The sequence below is a fragment of the Notolepis coatsorum genome (assembly GCF_963971535.1).
Source record: "Notolepis coatsorum genome assembly, chromosome: 19".
NCBI lineage: Eukaryota > Metazoa > Chordata > Actinopteri > Aulopiformes > Paralepididae > Notolepis > Notolepis coatsorum.
In genome coordinates, this window is record NC_140183.1 from 80,684,063 (window position 1) to 80,697,387 (window position 13,325).

Consider the following 13,325-nt stretch of genomic DNA (forward strand, 5'->3'; position numbering starts at 1 on the left):
TTATTTTTCATCCACTGAGTTGTGGAGGGACAGCTGTCTAGGTATTGGTAACTATAACGTTAACCGGTGCAATGCGATGCCTATTCTTTTGCCCAGCTGTCTTCGTGAGTATATGGGGATTTTGCCGTTCAGTTTTGGTAAGCGGCGGTGGGGGGGTGGGGGGGTTTATTGTGTTGCCAGTCCTTATTGTTATATTTTTGTATCTGAAGTCTCTTTCAAGAAGGTGGATGATCAATGGATTAAAATGTACTTCATATACCATGCTGTTTGTATTAAGATTGTTATCACTTGGTCGTGATGACGCAAGGGGTTAATATATCGGGGGGTGAGAAGCCTATTACGATGGTGTCATGGAACACTAAAGGATTGGGTAGTGCAGTTAAAAGGGGAAAAGTATTTGCTCATTTGAAAACATTGTCTGCAGATATTATATTTTTACAAGAGACCCATATAGCTCCAACGGAACAGAGGCGCCTGAGGAAGCACTGGGTGTCACAAGTGTACCAATCTGCTTTTTCTTCCAAAGCAAGAGGGGTTGCTATTTTATTTAGTAAATCTGTCCCATTTCAAATGACCACGGTAGTCTCCGACCCCGGAGGCAGATATGTCATGGTGTCTGGTAGCATTAATTCACTACCAATAACATGCCTGAATATTTATGGTCCTAACATTGACGACCCAAGCTTTTTTCGTAAAATATTTGACATAATCCCTGATCTGAATACCACCAACTTGATTTTAGGTGGAGATTTTAATTGCTATCTAGATCCCTATCTTGATCGTACGTCCACTCGTCCGCCTCCGACCATTAATTCCGTTGGAGTACTAAACAATTTAATGCGTTCTATGAACATAGTTGACATATGGAGATTGCAGCACCCTACAGACAGGGATTATTCTTTCTTTTCCCACGTCCACAAATCGTATACAAGAATAGATTATTTTCTTGTCGATGCTAAATTTATATCTAGTGTGCTGCAAACTAAATATCATAGCATCCTTATTTCAGATCATGCGCCAATCACTATGTTGGTAAAGCTGGCACTGCCACAGACGCGATACAGTTGGCGCTTCAACCCCTCTTTGCTCTTGGAGAAAGCATTTCGCGATCAAATGAGATCTCGACTCATTGAGTTTATGGAGACTAATGATACCGGTGATGTCTCCGACGCTACACTATGGGAGTCTCTTAAGGTGGTATTGAGAGGGCACATTATATCTTATGAAGCCTTTGGAAAGAGAGAAAGACGTAAGCGCCTGGCTGAGATTGAGGCACGGCTCCCCTCGCTGGAGCAGGTTTACAGACTATCACAATCCCAAATGGACTTAAATAACATTTTAAAATTGAAGTATGAATACAATTCTATTCTGGGCAAGCAGGTTAGTACCCTCCTCCTTAAACTCAGACAGAAGCACTTTGAACTAAGTGATAAACCAGACAGCTGAGGGGTGTACAGGCCAGCCAGGCAATTCATAGTATCAAATCTATATCGGGCAGCTTGCTGACTAACCCTAAAGACATAAATGACCGTTTTAAAGAATTTTATACTGGCCTTTATACCTCTAGATGCCATGCCCCAGACTCTGAGGTTGAGAGCTTCCTGGACAATATTGATATGCCAGTGCTTAGTGATAAGGCAAGGGATGAGCTAGATGCTGATTTCAGCCTGCAGGAAATAACAAGTGCAATAAAGTCTTTCCCTAGCGGGAAGGCCGCTGGCCCGGATGGGTATGGGGCGGAGTTTTATAAAACTTACAGTGACATTTTGGCCCCTCTACTTCTTAGAATGATTCAACATTCTATCACTAATAATGTCTTCCCTGACTCCCTTTACAAAGCAAATGTGTGCCTTTTACTCAAGAAAGGTAGGGATGGGACTGATCCAGCAGGGTTCCGGCCTATAAGTTTGTTAAATTTTGACCAAAAGACAGTTGCCAAGGTGTTGGCCACTAGGTTGGCTCAGCATGTCGGATCTCTCGTCCACTCCGACCAAACGGGATTCATTCCTGGCAGGCTTGCTTTTTCTAATATTCGGAAATTACTAAACATATTGTACTCTAACCAAAGAAAGGACACTAAGCCGGCGATCATATCACTTGACGCTGAAAAGGCATTCGACCAGATCGAATGGAAATATATGTTCAGTGTCCTCCAGCGCTTTGGTTTCGGTGACAGGTTTCGTTCTCTTATTGGAATGTTGTATGCTCATCCCAGAGCTTCCATTCTTACCAATTCTGATAGATCTGACTCCTTCCCACTCCATCGCGGCACCCGACAAGGATGTTGTATTAGTCCCTTACTGTTCAATTTAGCCCTCGAACCCCTGGCTATCAGTATCAGGAGTCATCCCAACATCACAGGAATAAAGTTGGGAAAATATGAGAGCCGTATTTCGCTATATGCGGATGATGTGGTCCTGTATCTTGCTGATCCTGCCTCCTCCGTCCCATGTCTCCTAGATTTAATCAGGCAGTTTGGTACTTTCTCTGGTTACTCCATTAACTGGGAGAAAAGTGTGTTCATGCCCATCTCAGGGAGCCTAGACTCTTCCTTTACTGACAGCTTACCCTTTAAAATAGAATATGACCACTTCACCTATCTGGGAGTAGTTATACCAAAGGATCCCAAACTCCTATTTAAACTGAACTTTGGTGAAATGGTCTCAAAATTGAAGAAAAATATGGAGAGGTGGAGAATTTTGCCAGTGTCTTTGGTGGGGCGTGTGAATGTCATAAAAATGGTGGTTCTCCCCAGGTTCCTTTATCTTTTTCAGAGCGTGCCTATTTTTTTGACTGCCTCTTTCTTTAAACAGATAGACACTATACTTCTGCCATTTGTCTGGGGCTATAAAGCACATCGTATTTCAAAAGCACACTTGCAGAAGCCAAAGCATATGGGGGGGCTGGCCCTGCCGGTATTCCAGCACTACTACTGGGCTGCTAATGCAAGGGCCATGACCTTCTGGCAAGATTACTTCATAGGTGATGCTACAGTAGCCATGGACGCCCCCAGGTGGCTAGACATGGAGGCGCATGTGAACCTAAAAAGCTCTCTTCCTGCAATGTTATTTTCTAAGTGTGATACGATTAGTAAAATGGCTCTCAACAATTTTATCCTTCGGAACTCACTGAGAATATTGAGTCAAATCAAAAAGGTTTTCAAAGTACCTTCAACCTCGGCATATGCTCCAATATGTGATAACCATAATTTTCCCCCTGGTCAATCTGATATTGTTTTTTCATTATGGAAGGGAAAGGGACTGGCCACTATTAAAGATCTATATGTTGATCGTCACTTTGCCTCATTTAACGAACTTAAGTCTAAGTTTAATCTTACAAGCTCACACTTCTTTCGTTACCTGCAGGTTAGAAATTATGTCCGCAGTAATATCCCAGACTTTGAGACATGTCCTGCTGACTACCAGTTTTATAATCTCATGAGCCGATCACCAGTTTCAAAACACCTGATATCTGATTTTGTTTCATATTTCTCTGTCCAATCTATGGCTTCCTCCGACCACATTAAAGATGTATGGTCCACAGAGCTTAGTATGGAAATCTCTGATGAGATGTGGGAGGAGGGACTTAGCAGGATACATAAATGTTCTATTAATGCCAGAGTCCAACTTATACAGTTTAAGGTCATTCACAGACTACATTACTCTAAAACCAAACTGCATAGAATCTATCCCTCTGTATCGCCTATCTGTGATCGTTGCATGTCCGCAGAGGGTAATCTTTCACATATGTTTTGGTTTTGTCCCAAGCTATTTAAGTACTGGGTAGACATTTTTGACTGGTATACCAAGGCGTACAAAAGAGAGATTGCCCCAGACTGCCTTCTAGCTTTACTCGGCTGTTCAGCTAACACTGCAGAATTACCTTACAATGAGCAGGAGGCCCTGATGTTTGGTATGGCTGTGGCCAAAATAATTATCCTGAAGGAATGGAAAGACACGTCGTCTCCAAATTTTAAAAGGTGGCTCACTGAGATGGTCTCCTCTCTGCAGCTGGAAAGCATTCGTCACAGTAGGTCTGAGACCTTGAACAAATTTGAAATTATATGGGGTCCCTTTTTGGAATGCTTAGCTAGAACATAAGTGCTTCTCAATGTCCTCCTGTGTATTTTCTGTACTATGTATTGACAACACTACTATGTATGTGTGTATATATATATGTATATATATATGTATGTGTATATATGTCAGAGAATCAGCCCCTTGCATCCTTAGTGTATAGCATTTGACATGGTGTATGTTTGTTCATTGATGTGACAGTGTCTGGCAACATACTGTTTGTGTTCTTTTTATTTATTTTTAATTTTCTTTGTGTTTGTGATTTGTCTTGATGTATGTTTGTGAAACTATAAAAGCTGAAAATAAAATATTATAAAAAGATTGAGAAGATCAGTTGTACTTTTTTTGGAATACTTGAAACCCTTTTTTTTTGGAATATTTGTGGAATATTTTATGCTGTCCAGCCTCACCCAGACGCGTGTATCGCTTCCGCAACGGAATTCGGTTTCCGGGTTCCCCTGATTGGCCGCGACGGCCACGTGTTATCCGCCGCTATCCGCCCCTCTGCCTCTGCCGCTGCCTGTGTGTTGACGCGCGCGCGGCATGGACTTCACTGCCGCTTTCCCACTTCAACGCCAGAGCGATAGTCATCTTGAGTCAAGAATCACTTTTCCCACTTCAATGACAGAGCTGCTGTTTAATGCTATTGTCGCTTTTCACATAGTCATCTTGAGTCAAGAATCACTTTTCCCACTTCAATGACAGAGCTCGCTTGTTTAATAATATTGTCGCGCCATCTTCTGAGTGCAGAAACGCTGCTGTAGTTAAAGACGGTAGAGGTTGGCGTCAGTGTAAGTTAGTGTTGTGTTCATTCATAGTTAAAGACAGTAGAGGTTGGCGTCACGGTCTGTGTAAGTTAGTGTTGTGTTCATTCATAGTTAAAGACAGTAGAGGTACACCTTACTGTAAATTGTACCTCATCCCATTTCTGCTTTGCACTATAGCGTATTGAGAGAAAACGGTGCTTTTTCAATGTATGTGATGTATAGATTGGGGAGAGATGACCACAGCTAAAATGGTAGATCGAAATGTGCATGGAAGCAGGAGACGGTGATAGAATGGTGGTGGAACCAGTGGTTTCACAGGCACAGGCCGCGTCAGCGAGGGTTTTGTTATGAATTCCTGAGAAGAACATCTGAGATTAGAGTGTACTGTCTCCCAGGACAGGAGGGAGAGAGGTTCATCTTAATGAAACGTGAGTTTATTAGTGTTAAAGGTTATGCAGTTGTCATGACAACACGTCGCATGACAACCAGAAGGCGGGGCCGTCGTTGCGACGACGAACATCTATGAGTCGAACGGTGTTTCCGGGTGTAAGCCAGACTAAAATCTGACTGAGACTAAGAGGGAAGAAACCAGAAGAGACTCTCTCCTCTCGACGAGAGAGAGGGGGGGGGGGGGGGGGGGGAGAATGGCACACCACCAGTAGCTTCGGCTACCACGAGGATGGTTTTAGGCTAACGAACAGGCCTGAACACTATTGGACTGAACAGCAAAAGGACGATAATATGAACACACCGAAAGATCATTAGAAATAGACTCTTCAAGGACGATACAATTTGATAACATCTGATAACATGAGGTTCTGTTTATAGCAATAAAACAACGCTTCTCCTCATAAGGTATCTCACAGTGTCGAAGTGTCGAATTCTTACGGAAGTGGAGAAGTATTATGGTTTATGGATTGCACTAACGGGGGGGAGATAAGGATCTTATCTACCAGTATCGGAGACGTCAGGACCATTAAAAGTACACAACGCAGAGGAATTGGATGGAGAGCCAAACAGACGAAGACGTGATACTGGCCAGTTTGATCAGAATCTTACAGTTGATGCCGTTGGGACCCGGATTTGCAAGAGATTAAAACAACGGGAACAGTTGGTTGTTGATGACAGCCGGATTTGCAAGAGATAAGAACAACGGATAAAGACTTTTTCAATAATGGGGCGACAGTGGACAACAGTCATCAATGTGTGGGAGAATCATGATCGAAGCAAGGCCGGCCAGCCCTGGGAGAGAGCGGCGAGTCGAGCGGTCAGGAGGCGAACCAGCGCTGTAGGGGAAACAGCGCTCCGATCAAAAATGTGAGTTCACTGTGCACACGGTTGTTTTGATTTTTTTTAAGCCAAATAAAAACGAACAGATAGTGAATCCGTAAACGTAAACATTTCTAGTTCGACAGAGAGAATGCCAGCTGTAATAATATGAGCAGAGAGCCATGGTGAAAATCGAGGGTGTTATCTACAGAGAATGAAAAGCAAACGAGGCAGGCTGCACAGTTTTGGTTTAAGGAGGGTAAATGCGAGATGAGGAAAGGGGGGGGGGGGGCGCTTGAATCAGATCGAAAAATTGTTATGGCGGGACTGTTTTCATAACAGAAGGAAAGTCGAAAGGAGATTGTACCAGTGTGTATTATGTCCGATCAGGCAAGAGTATTAGTCTGAGAAAGCGTCCCCTGATAATGGATAGGAAAGAGAGGAAAACAGCAGTGTTTTTAGGCCTTGGAAGGAGGGGCAGCGTTCGTTTTGTTTGTGAGAGAGTAGCCATTATGAGCGAGTCAAAATGGCCGTGAGCACCACGAGGAGATAACAACAGATAAAGAACCAGGAAGTGACACGTCAACTAAAACACCATGGAGGAGGAGTAGGTCGCCACCTAGTGGCGGAGGGGGGGTAGTGCTGGGGAGTTTTCATTACCCATAGGGGAATATTTAGATAGAGGCCTGTACTACCATCTAGTGGCGGAGTGGGGGAGTGATTCAATAGTGAATCTAATGAGATTAAATAAGAATTGCACAGAAAGATGGTGCAGTTATTTGAATGGGTTAATAATTGAATAAAGAGGGAGTTTGAATTCCAGTGGGGCCTTCTCACACCTAATAAATAGGCAGAGTCTTGAGGGGACACGTCACCAGAAAGAACTGGCGCGCGCTGGGGGTCACCCGTGGGACAAACGTAGAGCGCCGAGTGGGTATCGTTTAGCTGCTGGTGTCACGCCGGAAGACAACAAAACAGGGAACAGCCCTGTAGGATTAGATATGGGTGTTGAGAAGGTGGGGGACTAATAGAGAACAAATAGGGGCTTGCAGAGGAAAAAAATATATATAGAACGAGCTGCAGGCCCAAAGCCACGGTAGACTTAATAGCAAAACACAGGGTCGAGTGTACAGAAAGACTGCCGGTGTTGTGTTTCTGCTTTCAAGGGGGGAATGACACCGACAGCGATGGAGATGACCAGGGGACAGACTGGAGGAGGAGGAAGCCGCAGGGGCCAGGCACCGCAGCCTGGTACACAGATCATCCGAGAGAGAGGAGATGGCGGCGGTGGAGGAGCAGATGTGGAGAGGACAGCCAGAGACACTGAGCAGTAGCAGACCAGGGGGGACACTTTTGCCTAGGGGACCGCGCCCTGGGAGGGGGACCAGCTCAGGAAAGGAGCCGTCACTGAAAGGGGCCCTTGCCCTAGAAGACGGAACCGGCCCAAGATGGGAGGTGTACTGTAAGAGAGGGAAGGGAGCGCTCTGATTTGGACGTGGGGTACCTGATAGGGGGGCCGAAGGGTTTAGGTGTGTCGTTTGAAAAGTTGCAATCTGTGTTTTTCTCTGTCTCTCTCTCTCTCTCCTCCATGACCGTTGTTTATCCTTTCTGGTTTGGGTGTGATGCGGGTAATGGAAAACAAAAGGAAAAACAGCAGACGGCGGGGCCCTAATTGTTATGAGTCTATTTTTGTGTATAATTAATTGAAAAACCAAGTAGTCTTATGATTCTGAGGGGTGATAAGAATCAAGGGGGGATTGAGAGAAAACGGTGCTTTTTCAATGTATGTGATGTATAGATTGGGGAGAGATGACCACAGCTAAAATGGTAGATCGAAATGTGCATGGAAGCAGGAGACGGTGATAGAACGGTGGTGGAACCAGTGGTTTCACAGGCACAGGCCGCGTCAGCGAGGGTTTTGTTATGAATTCCTGAGAAGAACATCTGAGATTAGAGTGTACTGTCTCCCAGGACAGGAGGGAGAGAGGTTCATCTTAATGAAACGTGAGTTTATTAGTGTTAAAGGTTATGCAGTTGTCATGACAACACGTCGCATGACAACCAGAAGGCGGGGCCGTCGTTGCGACGACGAACATCTATGAGTCGAACGGTGTTTCCGGGTGTAAGCCAGACTAAAATCTGACTGAGACTAAGAGGGAAGAAACCAGAAGAGACTCTCTCCTCTCGACGAGAGAGAGGGGGGGGGGGGGGGGGGGGAGAATGGCACATCACCAGTAGCTTCGGCTACCACGAGGATGGTTTTAGGCTAACGAACAGGCCTGAACACTATTGGACTGAACAGCAAAAGGACGATAATATGAACACACCGAAAGATCATTAGAAATAGACTCTTCAAGGACGATACAATTTGATAACATCTGATAACATGAGGTTCTGTTTATAGCAATAAAACAACGCTTCTCCTCATAAGGTATCTCACAGTGTCGAAGTGTCGAATTCTTACGGAAGTGGAGAAGTATTATGGTTTATGGATTGCACTAACGGGGGGGAGATAAGGATCTTATCTACCAGTATCGGAGACGTCAGGACCATTAAAAGTACACAACGCAGAGGAATTGGATGGAGAGCCAAACAGACGAAGACGTGATACTGGCCAGTTTGATCAGAATCTTACAGTATTGTATATTAGTACATTGCATAGTATATTGTATATTGTATGGTAACAGTCTCTGGAGCGCGCCAGTAAGAAGCATTTGCACTGCAACTCGTACACCTTACTGTAAATTGTACCTCATCCCATTTCTGCTTTGCACTATAGCGTATTGTATATTAGTACATTGCATAGTATATTGTATATTGTATGGTAACAGTCTCTGGAGCGCGCCAGTAAGAAGCATTTGCACTGCAACTCGTACACCTTACTGTAAATTGTACCTCATCCCATTTCTGCTTTGCACTATAGCGTATTGTATATTAGTACATTGCATAGTATATTGTATATTGTATGGTAACAGTCTCTGGAGCGCGCCAGTAAGAAGCATTTGCACTGCAACTCGTACACCTTACTGTAAATTGTACCTCATCCCATTTCTGCTTTGCACTATAGCGTATTGTATATTAGTACATTGCATAGTATATTGTATATTGTATGGTAACTCAGTTACTTCTATTCTGCATCGAACATTGTACATATGTCTATACTGAACACTGTGACCTCTATTTTTACTTCTATTTTACATGCTATACTATTTTATTTCATACTTATCTTGTCTAGCACAGTCTCTAACAGTAACAGTATAATAGATTATACTGTAAATTGGATAAAAGTATTCTGTACTTCTGTATGACAACAATGTATGCCTTTCAAATGTTAAATGATAAATGATTAAATGATAAACACTGAAATCTACGCTCTCTCATCCTGCTTTCCACAACGCGACAATATTATTAAACAAGATGCGACAATAGCATTAAACAGCAGCGTTTCTGCACTCAGAAGATGGCGCGACAATATTATTAAACAAGCGAGCTCTGTCATTGAAGTGGGAAAAGTGATTCTTGACTCAAGATGACTATGTGAAAAGCGACAATAGCATTAACCAGCAGCTCTGTCATTGAAGTGGGAAAAGTGATTCTTGACTCAAGATGACTATCGCTCTGGCGTTGAAGTGGGAAAGCGGCAGTGAAGTCCATGCCGCGCGCGCGTCAACACACAGGCAGCGGCAGAGGCAGAGGGGCGGATAGCGGCGTGCGTCATGTGGCCGTCGCGGCCAATCAGGGGAACCCGGAAACCGAATTCCGTTGCGGAAGCGATACACGCCACCCAGACTCTACCTCCAGCGGCCCCCAGGTAAATTGAGTTTGAGACCCATGGGCCCTCATTTATCAACGTTGCGTACGCACAGATATGTGCGTAACCCGTGCGTACGATCGTTTTTAAGCAAAGTGTGGGAGTTATCAATTTGAACGTGTGCTTGACTTTGTGCGTATATTTACGCACAGCTCCGGCCGTGCGTACCTGGCGCCCGGTGGTAGAATATGAAGACTGCAGTCTGCAACGCGGAAATAAGCTTCCGTGCATTAGTTTCAACACTGGCGTGTTCAACTTTTGTATGACCCGTAATTCATTATAGTTCATTGTAAAATAGCGACAGTAGTGTAATTATAACGGGCTCACGCGCGAACAAGAGGTTTGACTGCTTGTTTGGCACAGGGGGCAGACGCAGAACACCCACCTCCAAACGCGATTAAATATTGTTTCAAATAAAAAGCTAAATACTATTATTTTGTGTGTCATGTTTCCAAATAAGATTGGTCACAACGAAATGCTTTCTACTTCAATTTGTTGGTTAGAATAGATTACCTCCGTTGAAACTTCACTGAGACTAACAGTCTATTTGTGAGCTCCCGCACAGACGTGATAATAATAATAATAACAATAATAATAATAGCTTCATTTTATATAGCGCCTTTCAAGAGACCCAAGGTCGCTTTACATAGATAGGGGGGGGAAATAACAAAGTAACAAACATAGTGGACAGACACAACATATAAATATGATGATGGAATTCATTCAAGTCAGTCTCCACCCTCGGGTCTTTGCCACCGGCACGGTCCATCGTGATATTGGAGATGGATCGAGCAATAGACTGTTACTGTAGCTGTCAAAGCTCCATCACAAATGCAGTTATGTGAATAGAAAGGGATTCCACTCAGTCAATGTTGCGATGCGCATTTGCCTGATACATGTCGTTGCTGCCGGGAGGAAAGGCATGCTGCATGTTTTCAATTCATTAAATAAAACTGATACTTTTTGCAAGGGTTTACTGACTGTCATACAAATAATCAACCAACTACATACTGTAACTTTTCAGTGCACGTTCTTATTTACATTGTGACAACAGCCTTGTGAGCTCCCGCAGTGACCCGCACACAGACATGATGGAATTCAAGTTCAAGTTTGTATTGACCACATATAGGCAGGCACACATGGCGTATCGCTACATCATACATGGCAGTGAGATTCATTGTTTTTGTATATGCTCTCGTATTATTGTTTATATAGGCTACCCAATACCGACATCAAAATAGATTGTATGCCTCTACAAATCATATGCAGCAGGTAGAAAATGTACGGAAAATCCGTCACGATTTGGAATAAAATTGAGGAGAAATTTAATCCCTGGGTATTAATCAAACGAAACGGAAAAAGGCAGTCATATTCCAGCACGGTCTTTATTAGTTAATATGGTCTTTAAGTTAATAGATATCATGTCCGACATCACCGTACGTGTACATGTCTGTCAGCCTGTCACATATTTCTCCCATAACATGCTTCGCTCGGCTTAGTCCATTTTTCCACATTTCATGGGGGTGTCCCATTACCATATATGGTTAATTACGGGCGGTGCTATATGCAAATACTTAAAATCGTGCACGAGCGTGGAGCGTAGAACTTAATGGTATTTATCAACACGGAGTGTGCGTATGACCCGTGTATGCACGTGTGATAAATCCCGATTTTTCTGTACGTACACACATTCTAAATTCTGTGCTTAACCCATTCTCTGCCGGAGCTTATATCCATCCTTGTAGCCTCTCTGCCAGCACTATTTATCTATGGAGATGTTCACCTTCTTTGCAGGGCTATAACTTTTTTAATTGTATTGCTAAAATTACATTACTATTGCCCATTCAACATCAATTATCTATCGTTCAGGATGTAGGAACGTTTTACTTTTTCATTCACACATTCATACTAAAATACCGTCCAGAGTATAAATATGTTTTAATCGTTTTCTGCTGTATTTCATAGAACGTGCGATATAGCCATAAATGCATATATTAGATGATCAAATGCAGTTTGATACCGATCAACGTTATATTAAAAATTTCAACTGTACATGATCCTAAACGTCATGACTGGTCATCTGCTGATGACCGGAGGGGGGGGGGGGGTCGTTTATAATGCAATGGCCGACGTTAAATGATTGACGTTAAATGATTCATGTAGTATGGGTGATATATAGATCAGAGCAGTTTGTATGGATAATAATAATCAAAAACGCTGAAACTCACGGCAGCTTCCTCTTACCGCGATCACACTGGCGCAAACAGATCCCAGTTTCCCCCCCCCCCACACACACACACACACACACACACACACACACACACACACACACACACACACACACACACACACACACACACACACACACACACACACACACACACACACACACACTCACACACACACACACTCATGCAAACTTACTGAAGGTGTGGTTGATGACCTCAAATAGAGCAAAGTAGCTGGCAGTTACACTGTCCATCCCAACCTTCATAACCACAGCCTGAGAGAGAGAGAGAGAGAGAGAGAGAGAGAGAGAGAGAGAGAGAGCGAGAGAGCGAGAGAGAGAGAGAGAGAGAGAGAGAGAGAGAGAGAGAGAGATGAGAGAGAGAGAGAGAGAGAGAGAGAGAGAGAGAAAGGTTACAAGATCCTCCTCCATACATTCAAGGCCATCCATAACCTCGCCCCTCCATACCTGTCCGACCTCCTCCACATCAACATTCCCACCCGGTCCCTCAGGTCTGCCTCCTCCATCAACCTGACCGTCTGTCCACCATGGGGTCAAGAGCCTTCAGCTGCTCTGCCCCTCGCCTCTGGAACTCCCTCCCACCCGACATCAGGAACATTGACTCCATCATCCCATTTAAAACCCACCTCAAAACTCACCTGTTTAGGCAGGCGTATGTCTGATTGTGATTGTACATGAACTGTTTTTAATTGTTATACGGCGACCTTGAGTGTCCTGAAAGGTGCCTTATAAATGAAATAAAATGCATTATTATTATTATTATTATTATTATTATTAACACATTGGGTGCCGTTCACGTAGATCTACGTTTCTGTGGCCCGACCGTTGAGTGCCAGAGACGTAGAGCTACGTTTCTGTTTTGTTATTTCTTTTATTCACTATTGCCATTCATAATCCATTGAGGCACCTTGTGCATGCTGTCCTGAATGTGTCTGAGATTGCAAACGGCCAATACCGCCGCCTAACGCATTGCGACCGCTATTGCACTCCATTTGAAACGATGTGGTTTGCTTTCTTAGACAAGCTGCGGCGTGGGGGCGGGGTCTGAACATTCCGGCAAGACAAGCAGTCACCACAGTTCCCTCGACGAGGGTCCCCGCCCGCCAGATCATCTGCAATGCTGGACGTTGGACAAATGATCGCGATGAAAATTT

General features: G+C 43.9%; 1 protein-coding gene across 1 annotated transcript in view; it reads right to left on the minus strand.

Moving 5' to 3' along the window:
* Positions 1–1,649: 1,649 nt before the first annotated feature.
* Positions 1,650–13,325, minus strand: part of snx27b (sorting nexin 27b) — a gene marked incomplete at its 3' end in the record, with an annotated part of 73,840 nt that continues 62,164 nt past the window's right edge. The window contains exon 5 of the mRNA XM_084336730.1: positions 1,650–1,667. Coding sequence (XP_084192856.1) covers positions 1,650–1,667 — 18 coding nt within the window. The remainder of the gene's footprint in view (positions 1,668–13,325) is intronic.